This window comes from Odocoileus virginianus, chromosome 22 (genome assembly GCF_023699985.2).
Source record: "Odocoileus virginianus isolate 20LAN1187 ecotype Illinois chromosome 22, Ovbor_1.2, whole genome shotgun sequence".
NCBI classification, from domain to species: Eukaryota; Metazoa; Chordata; class Mammalia; order Artiodactyla; family Cervidae; genus Odocoileus; species Odocoileus virginianus.
This window is the reverse complement of record NC_069695.1, coordinates 24,487,116-24,514,138: the sequence shown is the minus strand read 5'-3', so window position 1 is coordinate 24,514,138 and position 27,023 is coordinate 24,487,116. Positions and strand designations below refer to the sequence as shown.

At 36.5% G+C, this 27,023-nt stretch overlaps 1 protein-coding gene across 6 annotated transcripts in view; it reads right to left on the bottom strand.

Annotated features, from left to right (window-relative positions):
- The window catches only part of RBBP8 (RB binding protein 8, endonuclease), an 80,172-nt gene that overhangs the window by 17,006 nt on the left and 36,143 nt on the right, over window positions 1–27,023 (bottom strand). For all 6 annotated transcript variants that reach the window (XM_020881737.2, XM_020881735.2, XM_070452736.1 and 3 more), the window contains 8 exons: window positions 20,678–20,790; window positions 15,797–15,863; window positions 7,764–7,939; window positions 5,584–5,688; window positions 4,082–4,167; window positions 2,412–2,524; window positions 218–1,097; window positions 9–135 (listed from right to left, as the gene is read on the bottom strand). In XM_020881737.2, the coding sequence (XP_020737396.2) occupies window positions 9–135; window positions 218–1,097; window positions 2,412–2,524; window positions 4,082–4,167; window positions 5,584–5,688; window positions 7,764–7,939; window positions 15,797–15,863; window positions 20,678–20,790 (1,667 nt within the window). The remainder of the gene's footprint in view (window positions 1–8; window positions 136–217; window positions 1,098–2,411; window positions 2,525–4,081; window positions 4,168–5,583; window positions 5,689–7,763; window positions 7,940–15,796; window positions 15,864–20,677; window positions 20,791–27,023) is intronic.

The window sequence follows — 27,023 nt, the reverse complement described above, 5'->3', positions numbered from 1 at the left end:
TTACATACCTTGGTTGTTTTGTAGAGGTTTTGTTTTAGCAATTCTACATGGATTTAACTGAAGAACTGATGCAACTTCACATGCTCCACGGATGGATCTGGTTTTTATCTTTATAGGCTCATGAGAACCAGCACCCTAAAACAGAAAAAATGATTAGCATCTAGGAAAATTCACAAACCATCATTTTAATCAAAACTCTTGAATACTGAACACATACCTTTGTGTCATCAAAAAGATTCTCTGTCTCCAGCCTTTCACGTGGACGAAGAGGGATTTTAAATACTGTGTTTTCTTCCTTTATTTGTAACAGTGTTTTATTATCTGGAGATTTACTCAAGGACTGGAAAAGGGACTCCTGTAAACAGGGCTCTTCTGGGGAGTCTTTGCTTGGCTCACAGCTCCTGCTCAAGGCCTTGCAGCTTGAGGAAGAGTCCCTTGGAATGGGCTTCAGAGTCTCATAGAGAGTCACTTGCCTAAATCTGATTTTAGAGTTCTCACTTCCTTGGCTCTTCTCTTGACGTTGGATAGCTGAAAATCGATCAGACAAATCCAGAGGTTTATCCATCACATAGTCTCCATTCATGGAAGAATGACTATCCAGTGGAAAAGGAAAAGCATTTTCTTTATCAAAGGAGGCTTGGGGACAGATTACTTCATCTTCACTTTCTTCCTCAATTTTCTTCCTTTTGGTTCTGCCTCCCAGTGACTTCAGGGGTACCACATGTTTATCTTTATCAGTATCTTTAATGTGATCAATACTATCCTGCTCACTTAGGGGTTCACTTGTATTTTTATTTATAAGCATCTGCTTATTAGAAGATGACTGATTAGGGATCTTGTTTACTTCAGTCCCAAGAAGATGATATGTGATAAGGGCTCCGTCTTCAGATTTTGATCTAGGTTTCTCTAGTCCAGAAGCACAAGTGTTGCTGAGGGGCACTGTTTTCAGGTGGGTTTTTTTCCCAGTCTCTAAAAGAGAAGGGGACAAACTTGTATTCAAACCTAAACTACTTTTCACGTTAGAGGTAGCTCCAAATACAGGAGATGATACCCGAGTAGTCAATTCTTCTTGAAGAGGAGTCTTTGAATCTGAAAACCTAAAAAAATAAAGAGTGGTAAAAGTTTTTTCCTATTAAAGAAACAGGATAAAAATTAAAAGATAAGCATAATGAGAAAACTTTTGCTAATACAGAATTATTAACAGTAAGGTCTTATCTACATATTAAAAGCAGATCATTGACCAAAATTTAAGATATGATTCTGGTTACTGGCTTTTCTTTATTTGGTTGACAAAAAAGCAGAGGGAAATAATACAGCAAACCTATCTCAATAACCATGATATTCCTATCTATAAATATTTTTCCAAAGTAACTTAAATAAATACACTATATAAGAAAATATTTGGACAAATCCCAAATTCTTTTGTTGTTATGAAATCTCATCAAGAGTAACTCCAAGAAATAAATTCTTATACTAAAAAATAGAACATAACTCATGACCCAGCCTGCCTGTAGCAGAGGAGACAGCTGGGGTAGTAGAAAGATCACTAGGGTTAAGTTTGAAGAAGTGGAATGGCTAAGAGCTCCGACTCTCTTACTTAATAGTTGTGCATGCAGGCTAAGCTGCTTCAGTCATGTCCGACTCTTTGTGACCCTATGGACTGTAGCCCACCAGGCTCCTCTGTCCATGGGATTCTCCAGGCAAGAATACTCAATACTGGAGTGGGTTGCCATGCCCTTCTCCAGGGAAAATCTTCCTGACCTAGGGATTGAACATGCATCTTACATCTCCTGCAATAGCAGGCAGGTTCTTTACCACTAGCACCACCCGGGAAGCCCACTTAATAGTTGTGTGGTCTTAAAAAGACATTTGACCTCCGTGGGGTTGTATTTTTGTTGACTGTAAAATATGGGGGTAATAAAACCTACTCTAATGACTTAGTATAATGACAATTAAATGTGATATATATGTATTTAATACTGAAAACTCTTTTAAAAAGCAAAATGCTACATAAATAGAGTATTGTTAATGGATGTTCTAAAATTAGTAAAAGCAACAGTGTATCCCAATCTTGAAAGCTCATCAGAGCTAATGATGGATTTCATACAACATTCAGTTTTAGAAAATACAAATCCAGGAGGGATGACTGGATCCTAAAAAGAGATGAGGCTGGGACTTCTGAAGCACTGCTTGATAGAAGTACAAAAAGAACCTAATAGTAACATCCTGATCTCTACAATAACGCAAAAAGCCCTCAACAGGTCATAAACTGGGGGAAATATTTTTTTTTATAAAAATTAATACAACCAGAATAACAAGCTGAGGGAGAGAAATAGTTTAAATCTGTGGAACTCATTGCAATGGAATTTCATTGACAGTTTATAAGTTTTTACCAAAGTGCCCCAAATTACCTTAAATTATCTTCACTATTTCTTCTACATCCCTCAAAACCTTGTTTTTTGTGATCTCCTTCCAGACATTGATAGAGTTCATCACCAAGAGGGCTCCGAGGGCCTTGAGATTCCTTCAATAATAAAATATAAAGTACATAAATACAATGGAAGATTATTCTTAAAAAGAAATGAAATACTGATACATGTTGTAATGCAGATGAACTCGAAAACAAGCTAAGTGAAAGACGCCAGACCCAAAAGCCACATATAATTCCATTTAAATAAGTTATCCAGAATACATAAATTCTAAGGACAGAAAGCAGACTGATAGTTGCTAATTTTAAAAAACCAGATTAGTTAGATGAAAGGTAGGGAACAGAGATGATTATTTATACTTATAGGAGACGAATTTAAAAGGATCTTTAAAGAACAAGTGTTTCCCAAACTTTTGCATACACATTAATCAACTGAGGGTCCTATGAAAACAGAAGTTCTCGTTCAGTAGGTCTGGGCTGGGTTTAAGATTTTCTATCTCTCACAAACTTCCAGGGATGAAGATGCTGTTGGACTGTGGATCACACTTTGAGCAGCAAATCTTCAGAGATCAGTTCCCTCAATGGATTTGGTGTCTAAACTACTGACATGCCAGGTTTATTGGTAGGAGGGGATTTTAAAAAGTTAAAACATGTTTAGAGTTCAAAGGGTAAAAACTAACCACCATCACTTGAAGTTAGTTCTAAAAGTAGAAAGAACCCCACCCCACCCCCTGCAAAAAAAACATTCAAAGGTAATCAAAAGTCAATTCAATTTTGGAAATTCAACAGCAAGAAAACTTTATAAGAGCCTATACAATTTACTGACTAAAGCAAAGGGATATGTTTTAAAGCTGTATCAAAATGAAGTTTCCTTAAGATTGATGAATTCAAGGCTTCCATTTTTTAGAGATTGGTTAAGAAAAAGAGTAAATGTATCTGATGTAAGTAAGCACTAAATAATGAAAAGAAAATCATGGGGTCAATTTCTGAGTCAATCCCTAAGGATGTGGCCTAACTGGATTGGCATTTGTAAGGACAAAGATGAATTAAAGCATCTGTAGTAGACCCAAGAATTTAGTCTGTTTTCCAAATCAAAGCCCAGTTTAAAGGATGTCAAAAAGATCCAATAAACTCTGAACTCAATCTAAAGGTTTAAATCTTCTCTTTAAGTTGGAACAGGGTAGGGAGGAGAGGGGATAGGGAAGAGGTTTGGCTAAATCCTCTAAGCCATGTAAGTTTTTTTCATTATTTAACTTTTTATTGGAGTACAGCCAATTAACAATGCTGTGACAGTTTCAGGTGGACAGCAAAGGGACTTAACCATATATATATACACATGTATCCACTCTCCCCAGACTCCCCTCCCATCCAGGCTGCCACATAACACTGAGCAGAGTTCCCTATTAAGCCATCTAAATTCTGACTCAACCGGTAACCTATATCCAAAGAATTCTCAAGACTTGATAGAGTTTTCTGTAACTGCCTGGAGTGAATAATATAAACGAGCCTTTTCTAGTGACATCAATTTTGTTCTAGGCCTTTATCTAATAATCATTGGATAAAAAATTTTTTTCTCTTGCTTTATTCTCTAAAAACTGATCTCAAAGGACACTAATTAATTCATATTTATTACCAAACTAAACAATTACTTACAGATTCTTCTTGAACACAAAGTCCAAGTGTTTCAGCAACCACTGTAGCTAAACTATCAGGAGGATAACTGCTTTTTCCATGTGGTTCTAAGTTTAAGGAAAAAAAAAAATTATAACTGTAGAAACTAGCCATATGAAAACGTACAAAAAAGCAAAGAAAAAGCTCAAAGGACCACTTTACAAAATGGCACTGCACAATTTTAAAAATTCTGTTTTATAAAGCCCAAAATACCTACTATAAATTGCAATACACTGCAGGCTTATTGCCACTGAAAATTATCATTAAAAATATTTAATTAAATGGATTTCTTGTGCTATATTAAAATTCCATGGAGGAAGTAATTGGAGGGGGAAAAAAGTCTAAAACGGCCAGATGGGAGTGACAATAAAATACAGTTGAAAATCACTCCTTTCCATGATGGAAAGCCTTGTGCTTAAGTATTGGAACTACTTCTCCTCCCATCACCATTCACTTGCTTGGCAATCTCACCCAGTCTCATGGCTTCAGATCTCCAGATCTCCCCTACATGCTAACAACCACCTCTATCCCAGACTCATCTATATTCACATTCACCTACCCATCAAAATCTTTACCTGAATGTCTACTCAGTATCTGAAACAATACATTTTCAAAAACAAACTCCTGATTTCTAACCACCCCTACCCTCAGCTCCATCCTGCAAACCTCCAGCTACCAGTCTCTTTCCTCTTAGAGTTGCCCAAAACAATCTCCTGTTCACTCATTCTGCCCTGCCCACAAAGGGCTCCTTAATGTTCTTCAAACAAATCAAAGAGCATCCTCACCTCAGGGCCTCTGTGGTCACTGATGTCTCCACCTGGGATGCCCTTTGCCCTGAAATCCACATGACTCATCTGCTTCCCTCAGTCTCTGCTCAAATGTTACTTTTTTTTAAGGTGAGACTTTCTAAAATCTCTTCTTTTTTCTTTTTTTTTTTTTAAATCTCTTCTTACACTGCTTTATTTTTCTTCAGAGATCCTGCTTCATCTAACATATATTTACTTTCTTTCTCCCCCAATGAGACTATAAGCTCTATGACGTTAAACATTTTATTTTGTTTAGTGCCCGGTATACAGTAGGCACTCAAATATTTGTTGAATGAATGAGTAAACCATGGTAAAGCCTTATTTACTTAAAATTACTAACAATTTGTATTAAAATGGATAAGGCTCCTCAGACCATTGAATGTTCCAGGCAAGAATATTGGAGTGGGTAGCCATTCCCTTCTCCAGGAGATCTTTCTGACCCAGGGATCGAACCTGGGTCTCCTGCACTGCCGGCAGATTCTTTACCATCTAAGCCAACAGGGAAGTCCATGGATATTAATATGAACTAATAACAGAATACATTACTGTTCAATATGAAAAAGACTATTAAACAAGTGATACAAACAAAATTACATGGAAAATATTTTAAAATATTGTCTAAATTCACATGGTTGACCACTCTTGCCCACCAGTTTATAATCTTAGTATCTTGCTTACTAGCCACTGGAGCTTGACTCTGATCACAAGTGTCAGCCACTAGAATTTCACTTTCCTTAGGCTTATGTTGTGGATGAGCTGAAGACTTTGGTACTTTTCTCAATTCTAAGGGAAAAAAAAACAGGAGAGATTACAAATAAACATACAATCATGATAAAATTAATAGCCAATACAAATCTATCTTTAAATCCACTGGAAGTCTATTTTATTGATATAACAGTCTAATAAAGAGGTTATTCCTTTAGTTTCATTAAAGTTGGAAGTTAAGACAGTGGGGGAAAAGAGGACTGGAACAGATAACCTTCTTCTGACCTAAGCCTACTAGAGTTGTAATATTTTAAGGTGACCTTTCCTTGTGTAATGCTGGAAATCAGTGGGTTCATCTGCAATGAATACTGCATCATATTGCTTTTCAGTCTTTATTTCAGAGTTTTCATTTTCTGGAAGGAAATCTGAAACATGCTTTACCAGAAATCATCCCACTACTTAAGGATTTAATTCAAAGAAAACCAAAAGAAGGACAAAGTAAAGGGGAATAGATTTTTACTAATTATAACTAGAAATTATCATTAAAAAGCATAAATGACAACCTACTCCAATATTCTTGCCTGGAGAATTCCATGGAGAGAGGAGCCTGGTAGGCTACAGTCCATGGAACCACAAAGAGTTGGACACGACTGAGTGGTTAACACACACACACACACACACACACACACACACACACACACACACACCATTTTAAAATTAACAAGCATGGGTGTTAGAAAAAGAAAAGGAGTAACTAGTCATTAAATTAGTTTTAAAATAATTTGCATGGCTTCAAAGTGATATTTTAAAACCAAAATTTCATAGTCCAAGTAAAAATGATCAGAACAAGATTAAAACTGACATGGTTTTAAACAGTTACAAGTTATTCTCATAAAACAAAGAGATAAACCAAGAGCATTTGTACAAGATGACTTTCCTGAAAAAGAAAATTGCTGTTTTGTTTTTCTAGATATTCTTTCAGATAGATTTAAACATGATCTAAACTATGCTCATGCTTATCTGTGGTTATTCATGTCCTATATGATATTAGACTAAAAGGCCCACAAATGTTCATTCTAGATCCAAGATGTTACATTTTACTTTAGTTCTTAATTATGTACAAGATTTTTAACAATTCTTTTGTTTTCCACTAGATGGTGATGCAAGCTCATATAAAATGGGAAAAAACTGTGTCAATTTTCTAATATTAAAAATTAAGACTACTATTTTTTTTAAAAAGGCAGAGCTACTGTCAACAATTTACCTGCATTATAAAAATATCTCTAGGACTAGATATACTCCTTTCCCTCAAATGCTTTCCTTGTTACAAACAGTTTAGGTTAAAGATGGAAGTTCTAAATACTGATTTACTTTTAGATCAATATTAAAAGGAATTAGCACTGTGACACACCACAGGATAAATTACAGGACTATGTGAAAATGTAGTTTCAAAGTATTTATCAGAAATGGTAAACCGGCCTGGAATTAATAAATATGCCACTGATAAGCCACAAACTAGAAACATTATAAAACCATTTCCTGATTTACCACCAAGTGCTACACATTAGAAAAATTAAAAATAGCTAGTTAAACCTTTGGTGGGAGTAGCTATGGATAATACTTCCAAAGTACAAAAATTTAGAGGCAGGAAGATCTATACTTGAATTTTGACTCATCCACTTGACAGGCTATTTAACTCCTCTTAGGAACAAATCTTGCCTCATCTATAAAACAAAGGTGCTAGAAGCTACCCCACAAACCTGTCGTGAGAATTAAAATACAGTAATAATGTATTCAAATCACTCAGCATAATAACCAGCATACAGGAGGTGGGACTCTCAATGTTAGCCTACCTTCCTCTTTCATTGTATCCCACTCAGATATACACATAGGGATATTTTTTAAATAAAAAGGAAAAAACTATTCCCTACATTTGTAAAATGTTGAGTGCTTACATATTCAGATGAGCAAATCATGTCTGTACATAACACTGGCAGAAGATACCTTCCCAGTCACTTCACTGATGGCAGTTAAGGTTATAGTTGTAATGTACGTTACCCTGAACAGTGACTATCTTCCTAACAATAGATGAATACTCGTTTTTTTTTTTTTTTAACAGAATTAGGTAACTAAGCTACAACTCTAATCCTCACCATGTGCACAGCCAGAGTGCTCCAGTTTAGCATGTGTTTGCTCTACATATCGGACGCGGAGGTTCTCCTTTCTTCGCAGCCGATTAGTGCCAGAAAATGAAAAGGTTGTTATTGGTGAATCTGGAATAACATCTTCCTCGGATTCAAGATCAGTTGCTTTATGTGGCTGATCATTCCTAGAGGAAAATAAGGAAAATTAAAAGAAAATTAGTTCAGTAAATATTTATTAAAACATCTACCATAAGGTATGAGCTATAGCAGAACACTCTCAGGAAGATCCCCTGAAGGAGGAAATGGCACCCCACTCCAGTATCCTTGCCTGGAGAATCCCATGGACAGAGGAGCCTGGTAGGGCTGCAGTCCATGGGACTGCAAAAAAGGAGGACACAAAGACTGAGTGAATAAACAACAGCCAAACACAGGTATGAAGTTGGAAGAGAAATAACTTCTTGCATCTAACATTCCTAAATACAAGGATCAGATAAATACTCAAATGACTAGAATACCAGATGGAAAATATTATTGTGAGAGGTGAAGTAGAAAGTGTAGCTGGTGGTACTTGAGGCGAAAATTAAAAGAATTTTAAATGGCAGAGAAAATCCACTGAGGATCCTTCAAGTTTGCGAAAGGCAGGCAGTAGTACCATGTACTTGTGTTAGAGAGGGATATGCTGGAACTACATGAAGGAGAGCCTCGAGTAAGTATGCACATCATTTAGAAAGCAAGAAGAAAGGAATTAAGGTTTTAGAGATGGCAGTAATGTGACAACCTAGCCAGCAGGACTGTGCAAGATTGGCTGGGACAGAAAGAAAGGAAGCAGTGGCTGTCATAGTCCAGGCAGGAGCATCTGCAGGTTTAAGCTGGAATTCTGAAGATAGGTATGGAAAGGAAGGGACCAGTGTTAAACACTGTGACAACAGAATCAATAAGTTTTCACTTCAGTTCAGTTTAGTCGCTCAGTCGTGTCTGACTCTTTGCGACCCCATGAACCGCAGCACGCCCAGGCCTCCCTGTCCATCACCAACTCCCGGAGTCTACCCAAACTCACATCCATTGAGTTGGTGATGCCATCCAACCATCTTATCCTCTGTAGTCCCCTTCTCTGCCTGCCCTCAATCTTTCCCAGCATCAGGGTCTTTTCAAATGAGTCAGTTCTTCGCATCAGGTGGCCAAAGTATTGGAGTTTCAGCTTCAGCATTCGTCCTTCCAATGAACACCCAGAACTGATCTCCTTTAGGATGGACTGGTTGGATCTCCTTTAAGTCCAAGGGACTCTCAAGAGTCTTCTCCAACACCACAGTTCAAAAGCATCAATTCTTTGGTGCTCAGCTTTCTTTATAGTCCAACTCTCACATCCATACATGACCACTGGAAAAACCATAGCCTTGACTAGACAGATCTTTGTTGGTAAAGTAATGTCTCTGCTTTTTATTATGCTGTCTAGGTTGTGAGGTCATAACTTTCCTTCTAAGGAGTAAGTGTCCTTTGATTTCATGGTTGCAGTCACCATCTGCAGTGATTTTGGAGCCCAAAAAAATTAAGTCAGCAACTGTTTCCCCATCTATTTGCTATGAAGTGATGGGACCAGATGCCATGATCTTAGTTTTCTGAATGCTGAGCTGTAAGTCAACTTTTTCACTCTCCTCTTTCACTTTCATCAAGAGGCTCTTTAGTTCTTCATTTTCAGCCGTAAGTGTGGTGTCATCTGCACATCTGAGGTTATTGATATTTCTCCCAGCAGTCTTGATTCCAGCTTGTGTTTTCATCTAGCTCAGTGTTTTTCATGATGTACTATGCGTATAAGTTAATTAAGCACAGTGACAATATACAGCCTTGACGTACTCCTTTTCCTATTTGGAATCAGTCTGTTGTTCCATGTCCAGTTCTAACTGTTGCTTCCTGACCTGCATACATCAATAAGACTGGCAAATGACAAATTCAGTGTCTGAAATAATACGAAGCTGTATACTGTCACTCTGCTTATTTAACGAATATGCAGAGTATATCATGAGAAATGTTGGACTGGATGAAGCACAAGCTGGAATCAAGACTGCTGGGAGAAATATGAATAACCTCAGATATGCAGATGACACCACACTTATGGCAGAAAGTAAAGGAAAACTAAAGAGCCTCTTGATGAATGTGAAAGAGGAGAGTGAAAAGTTTGGCTTAAAACTCAACATTCAAAAAACTAAGATCATGGAATCTGGTCCCATCACTTTATGGAAAATAGATGGGGAAACAATGGAAACAGAGAGAGACTTTATTTTTTTTTGGACTCCAAAATCACTGCAGATGGTGACTGCAGCCATGAAATTAAAAGACGTTTGCTCTTTGGAAGGGAAGTTATGACCAATCTATACAGCATATTAAAAAGCAGAGACATTACTTTGCCAACAAAGGTCCATCTAGTCAAAGCTATGGTTTTTCTAGTAGTCATGTGTGGACATAGAGTTGGACTAAAAAAAAAGCTGAGCACTGAAGACCTGATGCTTTTGAACTATAGTGTTGGAGAAGACTCTTGAGAGTCCCTTGGACTGCTAGGAGATCCAACCAGTCCATCCTAAAGGAAATCAGTCCTGAACATTCATTAGAAGGACTGATGTTGAAGATGAAACTCCAATACTCTGGCCACCTAATGTGAAGAACTGACTCACTGGAAAAGACCCTGATGCTGGGAAAGACTGAAGGCGGGAGGAGAACGGGACGACAGAGGATGAGATGGTGGGATGACATTACCAACTCAATGAACATAAATTTGAGTAAGCTCCATAGTTGGTGATGGACAAGGAGGCCTGGTGTGCTGCAGTCCATGGGGTCACAAAGAGTCAGACACGACTGAGTGACTGAACTGAAGTAATAGGAACACTGATACCACCAATGTTAGTTGCAGGTTTGCAATGGCAGGCACTCTTCAAAGTGCTACATGTATCAGTTCAAGCATAAGATATTACTCTCACTTTCCAAAGGGAAAAATTGATATAGACATTAAGTGACTTACTAAAATAAAAGTAGCAGTAAGTAACAGAAACAGGATCTAAACCCTGGCAGCCAGACTCCCAAAGACAATACTGTTATCCTGGGTATAGAACATGGGACTAATGACTGGCTACAAGTAGGACTCAAACAGTCCCATTAAAACAAGTCATACTATGCCACTCTTCTGATTAAAACCTGCCATATCTTCCCACTTAACTGAAAACACAAGCCAAAGTCCTTAGAATGATTGGTTTATCTCTCTCCCCTTATTACCTATCTGACCCCTTTCAAATTATATTCTATTCCCGCCACCCTCAATTCCCCAAGGCTCCTCAGACACACCAGACACACTCCTGCTTTATGCTCTTTGCTCCAGCTGTCCCATCTGCTTGGAATGCTCACCCCCAGATATCACAAGGCTAATTACCTCATCTTTTCCAAGTGTTTACTGGAGTTTTACCTGCTCATCATTGCCTGCCTTAAACATGCTATTTAAAACTGCAACCCCTTCCCACACCCTAGTACTCCTGCTCCTTATTCTTATTCCGCTGTAACTTTACCCGTAGCAGTTACTGTATTCTAACCTAGTACATAATTGATTTGTCTACTGCTCATTGGCCAGAACTGTGAGCTCCAAAAGGCTAAGGCTCTTTTTGGCTCACTGATACAGCACAGAGTATCTGCAACAGTGGGTACCTGGTACATGCTCAATAAGTATTTGTGGAATGAATGAATATGGAAGATTCCTGATTCCACTAGAAAAATAAATTCGTGCTGATCTAGGCATACGTTTTTGCCCAATTCAAGACTGAGGATAAACAAAGACTGGGTTATGACTGAATTGTGGGTATTGAGTAAAATAATTCATTTTAACTCAACTGACTTTCCCATGCCAAACCATTTTGGACCTTACGTGCCAACAATTTTTATCAGTCTGTCAGGCATTTAAGTTTTACATGACAAAACCAGTCTTTTCTAATATAGTCCTATCAATTTGTATGACTACATATTTCCAAAGAATGAGATTTTTATAAACTATGACCAACATAGTTTTTTTAATTGAGATTAATTTTTCCTAACAGCTTTGTATCTAAATTTTCTAGATAATATCAGTATTATTGTGGTCTCTAATCCTATGCTACATTCCAAGGAAAATCTTTAGAATTAATATCTACCTACAATTACCATTTTATTCTGGAAAAAACAAAGTAAGCTAAAGTCATGAGAAACTCTTACAAATTAATGGAGTGTGAAATCTATCTGACCTTGCTTTAACTAATCACGTCATAGGCTACCTGCCTATTAGTCATAAAAATTCAACCTGAAACATGAATGAGTCACAAGAAGAAATTGATTTCCTGGCAGTCAACCTAGAAGTAGCTGGGATCACAAAAGGGAACCCCCCCCCACAAAAACCAGCTCTAACTAGAGGTGTCTAAACTAAGTAAAAAAGTGCTGGCTTTGTCCTCCTTTGTCCTTTGTCATAAAAGAAAAAAGGAAAAATACAACTTTCCATGTCTTAACTAAATTTCTTCTTTAAAGCATTACGTTTCATTCTGATTTTCTGAGAAAAGTTAAAAGTTTATGCCACACCTTTTGGTTAATTAGGGGTTGAACACAGGTCTCCTGCACTGTAGAAGAACTCTTTACCATCGGAACCACACTTACGAGTCATGTTGGGTAAGTTAGTTAACCTTTCTGAGTCTCAGTCACCTCATCTATTAAATTAGATACAGTACTGTACTTTCCTACTTCATTTTTCTGGAAAAGTTGAAAGAAATGATATATGTAAAAATGTAATGCAATGCCCAGAAAATAGCATTTAATCAATATTGCACTTATTTTACAATGAAGAGTCCTTTGATGTAGGTTTCTGCAACAACTCCTACAAAGTCATGACTCTGAAGTCCTGTATTTTTATACCACCACAAAAAGTCTACAAGTAGAGGATAGGAGAAGACTTTGACTTGAAGGTTCTAGTTAGCAGTAAACCCAGTAAGGTCAAAATATACCTATCTTGACCACATTAATATTAGGGCTTCCCAGGTGGGTCAGTGGTGAAGAATCTGCCTTTCAGTGCAGGAAATGTAGGAGATGCGGGTTTGATCTCCACATCAGGAAGATCCCCTGGAGGAGGAAATAGCAACCCACTCCAGTATTCTGGTCTGGAGAATCCCATGGGCAGAAGAGCCTGGTAGGCTACAGTCCATGGGATCACAAAGAGTTGGACATGACTGAACAACTGAGCATGCAAGCACATACAATATAAGTAAAGATACAGAACAATGGAGTGGGCAGTACTACTCTACTGGTCAGACTATACCTAGAAGATTGACTTAATTAAAATATTGACAAACTGAAACATTAAAGAGAAATAATTGGAAGAGTCTTCAAGTAATGTCTCATGAGGAATAGTTAATGAACAGAAAATATTTACTGTGCATATTTACCTACTTATGATGAAGACTCAGGAAGGTCCCATACCTATCTTTAATGCACACAAAGGGCCATCAAGTAGAAGGAGGGGTAAACTTGTTCCAGATGGTCCCAGAAGTTAAAATCAGAATCAACAAGTATCACTCCGTACAGCGATCTCTACCCAGACTTAGAACTTTCTAACAGTATCATCTCACTAAAATTAAATACACTTGGGAGACAGCAAACCTATATAAAAGGTATTTAAACAATGGCGATTTAAGTTATACAAGGAATTCAGTTTAAAAGAGAACACTGAGGGAATTTCCCTGGTCCAGTGATTAGGATTCTGCACTTTCAATGCCGAGGGTGAGGGTTAAAAAAAACAAACAGAAAAAGAAGACTCCTTTGACTTCCACTCACCCAGGACATTCATTTCCCAAAACAAAGTGAGTCATGTCCTCAAAACTTAATTATTTTCTTTCTGTGATTGGTACAGTTGAATATATATTTTTAACTTCATAACAGCAAAACTTTTTCTGAATAATTTACTATACTGTCATTGAACAACTGTCCTACCTTAAAAGGTATCTGTAACATCTAACTCAGATTAGGTGAATCAGAATTACAGCATTTAGCAAGAAAAAATATAAATAAAATAATACTTTCTTTCTAACGATCAGAGACACTCCAGACAAGATAATACTTGGCTTTTTTTCTGATTGAAAGCAAAAGGGAATTTGTTTGAGGAGAATAAGCTGGCTTATGTGAATAACTGTCTTAAATTTCAAGAGAGAATTGAAAGACACAGCAGATTATCCCCTACACTGTCCTGAGGGAGGCATGTACTAAATAAAAGATACATGCCCTAAACTGACTGATATGATTGGGGTGACCTTTACTTCACAGAACATAAATTAATGTAGGTCAGCCACCACTCATCTGAAATCTTTGAACCGGATGCAGTTCAGAACGCAAGTTCTTTTTAAAAGTGAAGGGTAATACAGAGCATATACAGTTTGTTACAAAACACCTTCAGTGAAAGTGGTACCCCCTGCATTCAAGCACGGATCTTATCACAGGAATGCTCAGAGAAGTGGGACAGATAAGGAAGACTGTAACAAAAACCGGGCTTCCCCGGTGGCTCCGCGGTAAAGAATCTGCCTGCCAATGCAGGAGATGTGGGCTTGATCCCTGGGTCAGGAAGATCCCCTGGAGTAGGAAATGGCAACCCACTCCAGTATTCTTCCCTGGTAAATCCCAAGGATACAGAAGCCTGGCGGGCTACATTTCATGGGTCACAAAGAGTCAGATGCCTCTTAGGAACTGAACAATAATAATAAAAAGTATCTTGTCAGTTGAGGTGAGAGTATGTTGTAATGTTTCAAAAAAAACATTTGAGGCTTTGGAATCATATAGAAATGATTGTGAATTTGTGTTCTAGCCTCACTTCAATATTCAGCACAAGTAAAATCAGTAAGTGCTGACATCTTCATACACACTTGTTTTAATAACCTCAGTCTGGCCCCAAATCCTTCTTTCCTCATTTGTTATCCCCCCTCAAAATTCTCCGTGGCTATCAATATTCAGTGGACTGCTAATATGGCAGAAATATCAAAATCTTTTTGGACACCCACTACTTAAAAAAAGCAGATATGATAAAGATGCTAATTCCACTTGTGAAATGTGTTTATACATAAGATAATAACTAAGGAAAAATCATGTTATGTCTACATAGTTTAGCAAAATTTTCGAAGATGTCCACTTAAATGCAACAGTCTTACCCTGGAAACCATTAAGACTATCCTGAATTGTAACTCTTAAAAGATATTACATAAACTTGACATAAATGGGAACTAAGAACTGGCCATAACTCTTTCTCTCTATCAGACTAGATCCAGAAAAACAGATTCTTTTTTTGAGACACTGTCAAATAATGGAGAGGACAGAGTCTTCTAAGTCAGAAGATGGGGTTCTGAGTGATGTCTCGTTATCTACTACTTGTGAGACCACGGCAAGTTACCTGACTTCTGTAAGATGTGGATTCCTTGTCCATAAAGTAGAGACAATAAAACTACCTTGAAGAATCACAGTGAGGATTAGAAATAATAAACACAGAACACCAAGAAGAGTAACTGGTATACAGGATAAAAGTTATTATTTTTATTAACAAAAAGTGGGGGAGACGGGAGAGGGAAAAGAAGTAGTTCTCCACGCCTGAGAAATGTGTAAGAGGACGTAATCATTCATATTACTTTTATTAAGTTTCTAGAACAGAGCTGGAAAGGTGGTAACAAAACTCAAGTATTTATTTAAAATAGAAGTATTTCAAATAATTTATTTGAATAATTTAATTATAATAGTTATAAAAATGAAAATGCTTTAAATTAAAATGTTTTGATACTTTATACATTCACATACTAAGCTAAGAGATGCATACAAAGTCTTCATATATACTTCCAAAACAAAAATACAGCAATTTTCCTTGTATTTTCAACTGCAGAATACTTTATAATTTTTAAAAAAGAAATCTTTGATTCTTAATATAACTTTACAGTTTGCATAGCTAAGTAAAATGAAGAAAGAGAAGGTAGGAGAAAATACTCAATTTTTGGCCACAACTATGAAAAAATACTTACTCAATTTTCTGCTGTAGCTGTTCAGAAAGCTTTTTATTTTCTTCCTGCAGCGTGTTCTTTTCATTCACTTAAATATAATGTGAAAAGAAGGCATAAATTATAGCTATATTAGGATGCATGTCAGGCTCTTTCAATAATTTAAACAGTCATGGAGAAATTAGGATTTCAGATTCTAAGTTATATGTTAGTCAGGGTTAATGCTACTATTCAAAACTAATTTGTTACTAGGTAGTGATTACTACACCTCACACTGTTCCAGTTTCACATAAATGATTAACTGATAATTTTATGTAATGCTTGTGGGCAAAAAAGAAAGAGGACCTCATGTACTGGGCAGTATAGTTTAATTATTCATGTGAGGACAAGAAAGCATTCCATCTGGCTACTCAGTCCTACTAATTTCAAATACCATTTTAGTGAGTCATTTATCTCAAAATAAATCTAATCATAAAATATAACAGTGAATATCAGTGTAATTTTTTATAACAGAAGCACACTTAAGTAAATTTTCTTTCTTAGTCATACTCTATGTTTCATGAATAATTATGGTATCAGTAACTTAATATACCACTGAAGTAGCATCTCCTTGTTTGACTCGATCTTGACTAAATTTTCCTATCCATCCTTATTTATAAAGCAAAAACTCAGTTTGGGGCTATAATTTCTATGGCTGCCAGGACAAAATTTTTATTAATCCTTGATATTATGTCACTGCTTAAGCATGTGTTTTACTAGGAGGAATATATCAAAGAGATCAAGTCAGAATAAGTACAATTAACCTCTCATAAAGTTAATCACACTCCAAAAATCTGTTAATAATTTAGTGGTTTACAAATCTCAACATATTTTCTTACATTGAGTAAGTAAAAATTTGTTGACTATATACAATATGTGAGGGCTACTAACTGCCTCCTTTGGAGGATCGGGAAAAAACTCCAAAAAACCCTTAAGATATGACAGTGACCTAAAGGAAAGTATAGTCTAATAAGACACAAGATATTATATAAACTTTTTTTTTAACTGCTGAAAGTAACAAAGGTGTTAAGAGAAGCATAGATAAAATACTAAATGAAATTCCAAGGAAAAAAAGGTTTACTTTGGGCTGTTGAGAAAATCAGGAAAGGATCCGAGAGGACAACTGAGCCAGACACAGAAAGAGACATCCAGGAGACTCCCACACCACTACCACAATCAACAGCAAAAACAAAATGTGAGTGAAACCCAAGCAGAGTAAGCAAGTGGCTGTTGGTATCAGCACTGGTGGAGGGACTGAACTTGAAATTTCCAGTTCAAGCCTGAACTCCTGGAATGGAGCCAGAGTGATCCTAATTCAATGACCACTAGAGTCAGTAGAAAATGACTCATATATAGATTCCCAAGTATTTCAGGTAACAGCATTATCTTACATAATAATGAAATGTTTAAAGATTTAAAAGACAGAAGACCTCGAAGTAACATGATAGAAGTGATTACCAAAAGAGAGTAGGCAGACAAGATTGAGGTGATCAGTATCAATAAAATAAAAAACATAACTGACACACTAAATACATAAAATTCCACGTGTCTCGTGTACCCCAATGTTCATCGCAGCACTGTTTATCATAGCCAGGACATGGAAGCAACCTAGATGCCCATCAGCAGACGAATGGATAAGGAAGCTGTGGGACATATACACCATGGAATATTACTCAGCCACTAAAAAGAATTCATTTGAATCAGTTCTAATGAGATGGATGAAACTGGAGCCCATTATACAGAGTGAAGTAAGCCAGAAAGATAAACACCAATACAGTATACTAACACATATGTATGGAATTTAGAAGAGACACAGATGTACAGAACAGACTTTTGGACTCTGTGGGAGAAGGCGAGGGTGGGATGTTTCAAGAGGACAGCATCGAAACATGTATATTATCTATAGTGAAACAGATCACCAGCCCAGGTTGCATGCATGAGACAAGTGCTCAGGCCTGGTGCACTGGGAAGACCCAGAGGGATTGGGTAGAGAGGGAGGTGGGAGGGGGGACCGGGATGGGGAATACATGTAAATCCATGGCTGATTCATGTCAGTGTATGACAAGACCCACTGTGGTATTGTAAAGTGATTAGCCTCCAACTAATAAAAATAAATGAAAAAAATAAATAAATAAATAAAAGAAAGCAATGAAGCCCCCCTCCAAAAAAAATTCCACATGTCTATTATGCTCAAGACAGAGAAAGCCCACTCACCTCAAAAGCAAAATGAAACATAACATACGCAACACATAATACCTCATTTGTCACCATTGTAGGTAACTATTATATAAGATCTTATTCTGAAAACTGGCAATTAAAGGGAAAATATTAAGCTGCATCATGCCTTTCTAGTAGGAACTACATCCTACGGTAACTAATAGCCGTAACTGATGAGGGAGAATTCTTGTTTACAGAAGAATGCCAGCTGATGAATGTAAGAATAACAGAAATGGAAAATTATCATTTTTAATCTAAATTAAATAACTGATTCAGGCCAGAATCAACAATGGATACTAAAATTACTAAAGAAAGATTGAGGGAGAATTGTATTTTTGCAAGATTTCAAAATATCACACATCCATCCTTCCAACTCAGACCACTTGGTACCAGGGGAAGATTCAACTGTATAATGGAGAAAGCTGACAATCAACCCCAAAGAGTGGAAGAACCTGACAATACCTATATCCTGATAGGATGCAATATAAAGTAGACAACTTTACCCATGAAGTACTGCTGTTAAAAAGGTTTAATTTGGACCTATCAAGCTTTCAGATCCAGTTTCTATTTTATAGGAAATAAAGAAACAAGGTAAAGAAAATGATGAGGATTATTCAGAGGGTGGCATAATTTTAGGAAATAGTCCTACTTCTTCAAGAAGTCAGTGTCATAAATGTAATAGTTTTCTACTCACTGATAACCTTATACTCCTAAATAAATGCATGCATACAAGTATTCATACACACCACAAAATCTATGGGTCTAAACCTGCCTCTTGAGAAACCTGTATACAGGTCAGGAAGCAACAGTTAGAACTGGACATGGAACAACAGACTGGTTCCAAATAGGAAAAGGAGTACGTCAAGGCTGTATATTGTCACCCTGCTTATTTAACTTCTATGCAGAGTACATCATGAGAAACACTGGACTGGAAGAAGCACAAGCTGTTATCAAGATTGCCAGGAGAAATATCAATAACCTCAGATATGCAGATGACACCACCCTTATGGCAGAAAGTGAAGAAGAACTAAAGAGCCTCATGATGAAAGTGAAAGAGGAGAGTGAAAAGTTGGCTTAAAGTTCAACATTCAGAAAACTAAGATCATGGCATCTGGTCCCATCACTTCATGGCAAATAGATTGGGAAACAGTGGAAACAGTGGCTAACTTAATTTTTGGGGGCTCCAAAATCACTGCAGATGGTGACTGCAGCCATGAAATTAAAAGATGCTTACTCCTGGGAAGGAAAGTTACGACCAACCTAGATAGCATATTAAAAAGCAGAGACATTACTTTGCCAACAAAGGTCCGTCTAGTCAAGGCTATGGTTTTTCCAGTAGTCAGGCATGGATGTGAGAGTTGGACTATAAAGAAAGCTGAGCACCGAAGAATTGATGCTTTTGAACTGTGGTGTTGGAGAAGACTCTGGAGAGTCCCTTGGACTGCAAGGAGATCCAACCAGTCCATCCTAAAGGAGATCAGTCCTGGGTGAGATCAGTCCTTCACTGGAAGGACTGATGTTGAAGCTGAAACTCCAATACTTTGGCCATCTGAAGCAAACAGCTGACTCATTGGAAAAGACCCTGATGCTGGGGAAGACTGAGGGGGTGAAGGGGACGACAGAGGATGAGATGGTTGGATGGGATCACCAACTCAATGGACATGAGTTTGGGTAAACTCTGGGAGTTGGTGATGGACAGGGAGGCCTGGCGTGCTGCGGTTCCTGGGGTCGCAAAGAGTCGGACATGACTGAGCAACTGAACTGAACTGAAATATATAAACATGTAAAGATTTCTTACAGTCTAAAACAACATATGTCAGAACAAGAAGAATATTTTGGAGATGATCCTTTTAAAATTTAAAAAAGAAGAGAGAGGAGGGGGTAAAGTAAAGGACAGAGGTAAACAAAAGATAGACAAACTTGGACCTGGAAAGATATTTATTATGTTCTTAATAGTAGTTACCTTTGGGAGCAAAACAAAATTATGTTTTTTCTATCTCATTTTATAATAATGATAATATACTCGTATATTCTGCTTGAGTAACCAGAGGACAGCAATATAATTAATAGAAAAAAATAAAGTCAATATATGGAATTAGTTTGGAAAGGAAGATAAATGTAAGAAAATCCTACATGAAATGGGTAAGTAGACTAATCTGAAAATGATATACTTGTAACAGTGTGTAAAAGAACAATGAAAATCAGGAAAAGCATACATCTTTGTACTACATTGTCTGCTTTATGTCTATATTTACTAAATATAAATAATCAAATTACATGAAATGAAACCAAAGAAGCAGATATGTATATATCCAAAGAAAATGTGCTTCTTGTCTTACAGCTGGTAAGACTTTAAGGCCAACACGGACAGTATTTGTATAACCTTTCTACACCCTCAAAAATTCCATGGACAGAGGAGTCTGGTGAGCTACAGTCCATGGGATCACAAAACAACAATCTATACCCTATTTCTTACTAAAATAAGTATGAGATTACATCTACAAAAAGGGAAAAAAATGACATCTGACCTTGTGTCTAAATGAAGAAAACATGTAAATAACCCATCTGCTTGTAACCAATTTAATAATAGGTGTTTAACAGTAGCATACTATGTTTTAAATACTTAGTAAGTGAAGAAAGGAAACTCACTAAGCTCTGTGATAAGTTTAAGATTCTGCTGCCGAATATTTTCAAACTCTTGTTGCTTCTTCCGCATATGTTCTTCAGTTACTGCACAGCGATCACACAATCCTGCTCTTAATCTATGAAACAAAAACAAAGTATTTTTAGAGTACAACTAAAATGTTCTCATCAAAAAATAAGCATAAAAAATATGTGAGGTGATGGATGTATTAATTTACCAGATGGTAGGGATCCTTTCACAATGTACACATTTATCAAATCACTATGATAAACATTAAAAAAAATTTATTTATTATGCCTCAATTAACTGAAATAAAAAATATTTGTCAACTACTATAAGATACTGCTCCATATATTAATTTCAGGATTTTTATACTTTAGGAAGAATTAAAAAGAACTGAATTGGAAAATACAGAGAAAATTAATTAGTTATAATGCCTTTCACATATTCCCATATAGGCTGAAATCATGCTATATCATTTTCTACAGGCTGCAATTCTGAGTGCAATTCTATAAAAACCTGCTACTAATTTTAAACTCTATTCAAGGGGAACTTATTTATTGAAGAAACTGACCTTGTTTTAATTTATTAGACCCAAAAATTGAACCCAGTCCTGTACCAATGGACTGAATGCAAACTTGCATCTGCTTTGCCCAGCATAGCATATCACACATAATGAGTATTCAACAGCTTTTTTAGTTGAATGAATACTAAAGGTCAAAGAATACAAAGTTTAAAAAAAAGTTATGTTCTTTCAGTTTTAAAAAAAGACTCCAGTGTTAGATTGCAAAATAGATTTTATTATCTTGAGGGCTGAAGGGAAGAGGGAATACATACATGAAAGGGGTGGGTGATGAAAAGAAAGGTATTTTCCAAAATGTTACTAATAGTTATCTCATAGGTACCAATAATACAGACGATTTTCTTCTTAGTATTTTGTTTATTTTTCAAAATTTCTCTAATTTCATTATTTATATAACCAGGAAAAAATATGGTTGAAAAAAAAAGACACATATCCCACTTTAGGAATTCAGCAAATATAAATTCTATATAATAATTTTAACTCAATAACTTAATAAGATACTAAGTATACATAAATGTCTATGGAAGTAATAGCATGGTAGGACATGCCATGAATTCATGAGAACTGTACAACTGAAACAAAAAGAACCTATAGATTTTTATGTAAAACTCCTATCAACAAATGTTGATATGGGTATAAAAAATAAAGATTAGAGATCATAGGTTGCATTAATAGGACTAAAATGTCTAGAACAAAGGATAAAGAACTCGGCATCATGGTTTGATTGGAGTACATTCTAGAGACAGGAATTAGAACAATCAAGATCTAAGAAAAGATGACAAAGTGAACATCTGCATCTACTATGGCTCCCTCCCCAAATCCCACAAAGCTACAGTAAAGATTATATATATATATACATACACACAGACACACATATATTTTTAAAGACACAAGACTATGAAGATGGAAAATGGGAAAGAAAGCAAACAAATTGAAAGCAATTTCAATTGCTGGTAGATGAATAGAAACTAACTTGAGAATGCTGAATCCTAAGGCAGTACTGGGAAAAGTCTAGAATTGTGGTTCAAAATGGTAGCCACAATCCACATGAATCTATTTCAACTTAAATAAATTATACTAATAAGAGAGAAGATAAAAACAGAGGATTAGGTGCTCTAGTTGTGATCCTGAACTTAACAGCTGCTGCTACTGTTATTCTTGCTATTTGCCTTTAAAATTCCAAAGGAAATAAAGATCAAGTTCTCTCTATTCCAAACCAAGACATTGTTAAACTGTTATAAGAAGAAACGTGGCTGGTGCACTGGGAAGACCCAGAGGGATGGGATTGAGAGGGAGGCGGGAGAGGGGATCGGGATGGGGAACACATGTAAATCCATGGCTGATTCATGTCAATGTATGGCAAAAACCACTACAATAAGGTAAAGTAATTAGCCTCCAACTAATAAAAATAAATGGAAAAAAAAAAGAAGAAACTTAATTTTAACTATTTTTTAAAAAATACTTCACATTTCATATTTCTCTTTCCAACATCTATTCAAATTAATAGCTTGGGCTTCATGCAATAACATTCAAATAGTTCTGATTGTAGGTAAATAATTTATTCACTTTAAACTATCAAACTCTAGAACTATTAAATCTAGAGGCCAAGAAGAGCATTGACATTGAAAAGTCACTGAAAGACACTGAAGGAGCTAAGTGGCATTAATCAATTCTAACGAAGTATTTTTTAAACATTACCCTACCATTTTCCGTATTGTTTCCAAGAATTCAACTCTGATATATTAAAATGTCATAAGATATTATGGAACACAACCTCTTGAAACCCTTAGTTTCCAAGCTTAAAAATGTCACTGGTATAGGCAGTCATAAAATGAAGCAATATTCCCCAGCTTGTTTATTACTTCTAGTTTTCTCCAGTTTACTGCCACTTTTAATATTAAAGTATCTGTAAAGAGTCAACTCCTGATTGTTCACTGATCCTAGCTTAAATTTAAATGGATGTGAGAAAACAGGATAGTTCCTATTTCCATCAGTAGGATTCCACTCCTTTCCTCTTGCCTACCTTTAACTGCTGCTTCAGAGAAAGAAAAAACAGCCTCACTTTCATAGGAGAATGCAATCTCAGTAGCTATAAGCAGGTTAAAAGGGAAAGGAGTAATTCTACTTTAACAGCCAAAAAGCATTAGGCATTCTGAGTTATATTCCACCTTGTTCATAGAGATGAAGAAATAGAAGCTTTCATTTTGCAGTAAAACTTACCAGATAAACAAGTATGTTCAATTGTTTGCTATACCCTAAAAAGACTTCCTCAGATTTATTCATTTTCATTCAAAAGGGTTTCACTAAACACCTATAATGAGTACTGTCAGTGCTAAAATACAACAGTGACCAAGATAATGTCACTTCTTATAAAGGGTTTATCAGTTTGGTTCAGTCGCTCAGTCGTGTCTGACTCTTTGCGACCCCATGAATTGCAGCATGCCAGGCTTCCCTGTCCATCACCAACTCTCGGAGTCTACTCAAACTCATGCCCATCGAATCGGTGATGCCATCCAGCCATCTCATCCTCTGTCGTCCCCTTCTCCTCCTGCCCCCAATCCTTCCCAGCATCAGGGTCTTTTCCATTGAGTCAACTCTTTGCTTCAGGTGGCCAAAGTATTGGAGTTTCAGCTTCAACATCAGTCCTTCCAATGAACACCCAGGACTGATCTCTTTTAGGATGGACTGGTTGGATCTCCTTGCAGTCCAAAGGACTCTCAAGAGTCTTCTCCAGCACCATAGTTCAAAAGCATCAGTTCTTCAGCGCTCAGCTTTCTTCACAGTCCAACTCTCACATCCATACATGACCACTGGAAAAACCATAGCCTTGACTAGACGGACCTTTGTTGGCAACGTAATGTCTCTGCTTTTTAATATGCTATCTAGGTTGGTCATAACTTTCCTTCCAAGGAGTAAGCATCTTTTAATTTCATGGCTGCAGTCACCATCTGCAGTGATTTTGGAGCCCCCCAAAATAAAGTCTGACACTGTTTCTACTGTCTCCCCATCTATTTTCCAGGAGGTGATGGGACCAGATGCCATGATCTTAGTTTTCTGAATGTTAAGCTTTAAGCCAACTTTTTCACTCTCCTCTTTCACTTTCATCAAGAGGCTTTTCAGTTCCTCTTCACTCTCTGCCATAAGGGTGGTGTCATCTGCATATCTGAGGTTATTGATATTTCTCCTGGCAATCTTGATATCAGCTTGTGCTTCTTCCAGCCCAGCGTTTCTCATGATGTACTCTGCATATAAATTAAATAAGCAGGGTGACAATATACAGCCTTGACGTACTCCTTTTCCTATTTGGAACCAGTCTGTTGTTCCATGTCCAGTTCTAACTGTTGCTTCCTGACCTATAAGAAGTATTTAAAATAAAGCACGACCAGGTGGCACAGCAGTAAAGAATCCACCTGTCAATGCAAGAGAGACAAGAGATGTGGGTTCAATTCCTATATCAGGATGATCCCCTGGCGCAGGAAATGGCAACATACTGCAGTATTTTTGCTAGAAAACCACAGGAGCCTGGTGGGCTACAGTTAGTTCATGGTGTCATGAATTGGACATGAGTGAGCAGACACATGTCCAATGCATAGGATTGGACGCATGCATAGGATTCACATTAAAGTGGAAATACAGGACACTATGAAAGCACACAGCAGAACTAAACCTAGTCTAGGAAGTCAGGGAAGGTCTCCTGAAGAATAAATTTAAATTCAAATCTATGAGTAAGAAGACTCAGCAAGACAAAAGAAGACATTTGGTTCAGTATTTGAAAACTAGAGAACCACAAATCCTCTGATTATGTGTACCGATTTTCCCTTTTAACAACAGTTGAAACATGTGTTTCCTATGACTGCCAAAAGAGCTTTTAAAGATATTAAAATCTATCAGACAACTATGGTTTAACTGCTTAGTTCAGATTTTTTAAAAAACTTCTTCTATCTACTTCTTTAGCACAGTGACTGCTCCTTAGATTAGGGGAAATACTTTGCTTCCTTAAAGGAAAGTCTATAAATGTAATATAATAACAGTAGTAGTAAAACACAAACAAGCAAGCCACATTAAATTAGAACATTTTACTGTCTAATTTATCTTTATTGCATTAATTCCTTTCATCTAAACCTCTCTTGATGTTTTCACAATATTAGGCTAAGAAGTAAGAATCACTTCATCTTATGAAGAGTAAACAGCAAGCTGCAGAATTACCACTAAGAAATTTTAATGAAATACATGTTGTTTTTTAAAGGTCTCAGAAAAACTTGCTCTAGACTATCATTCATTCTTACATATGACATAAAATTAAAGTAAAATTTTAACTAAGTAGAACTTTACTAAATGGTACCTACTTTGACATTTAAAGGTAGCATTTAATTAGTAGCAATTTAAAAGGAAAAGAACCAAAACCAAACCAACCTTCCAATAAAACAAGACTATGATAATAGGCAATGTTGAAGACTTAATATTTCAGAGTACTTGTTTTAGTAACTTGATATCAAACATACATACTCTGAGATAATCAGTTAAGTTGTAATTTACTTATACAACATTTATAAAATTAAGACAATACATATCAAACAGTAGAAATCAGGAAGCTTGGGGATCAAATTTAAACTAATTATTCATTAGCTATGTGATCTTGGGAAAGTTTAACTGTTTGTCAGCATTGTTTCCTCATTTGTAAAACTGATTTATTATCTATCTCACAGGGTTAAAGTGAAGATCAAGTGCTGGATACCTGGGTATAAAGTGAGCCCTCAAACCTATCAGATCCTGCATTAAAAAAATAATGGTCAGATCTAGATCACTCTCAGTTTCATTAAATGAAGCTTCATAAAATGAGGGACAAACATTAAAGTAATCCCAGAAGGAAATTTTAGTGTTGAAGAACAGAGAGAAAAAGCATGTGAATAAAGGAATGAGCTACCCTCCTTGTCCCACCCCCAGATTAACACCATGTAGTGAATTATAGGCTCACCTGCCTAAAAATGTAACGGTGAACAGAATGAAAGGCAACAAGAACATTTAGGAATAAGAAACAGTGGAGAAGTGTAATACCCACATGAAATCAGTTACCACAACCAATAAACAGAAAAGAATCATTTTTAAAAACTGCAGAATAAAAATGGTAATTTTAACAATTAAATGTATTCACCAAATAAAGGAGAGTAATTTAGAAAAATGCTTCTCCAGGAAGGGTAGGGGCACTCATCCACTGTCATTTCTTCTCAGAACGAGATGGGAGAAGAACAACTCACTTAAGAAAAGAAGCATAAGATGCAAAGAATAACAGAACAGCAAAAACTTTAAATCACAAAGTGAAGAAATATTCTGAATATGTTAAAAAGGAATATCTTCAAAAGCTAAAATGGAAGACGACTATAGCTTGGGGATGAAATGGAGAGCCAACGGTATTAAGCCAATTAATGCAAAACATAATGAAAACTTTATTTTGTGATTTTTTTCCTCAGTGTACTAATCTTGAGTCCTAAGCAATTTGTGAATGATCAACTAAACAGAAAGAGTGCTGGAAATAAATACAATCAGTCTTTTAGTGTGGCAACCACAAAAACATATCTCCTATTGTGGGAAGTAAAATCACGGGCTCCAACTGTTGTGCTCTGAAATCGTTCACCTGTTCAGACAGGTGACCACACCAAGCATCTCAGTCAGAAGCCAGCCAATGAATGAGCAGAGCAGAACCCCCCACTGACCTTGTCGAACCTTTCCTAAAATACAATGTAGCCTAAGACCTTCCTTTTTCCCTTTTT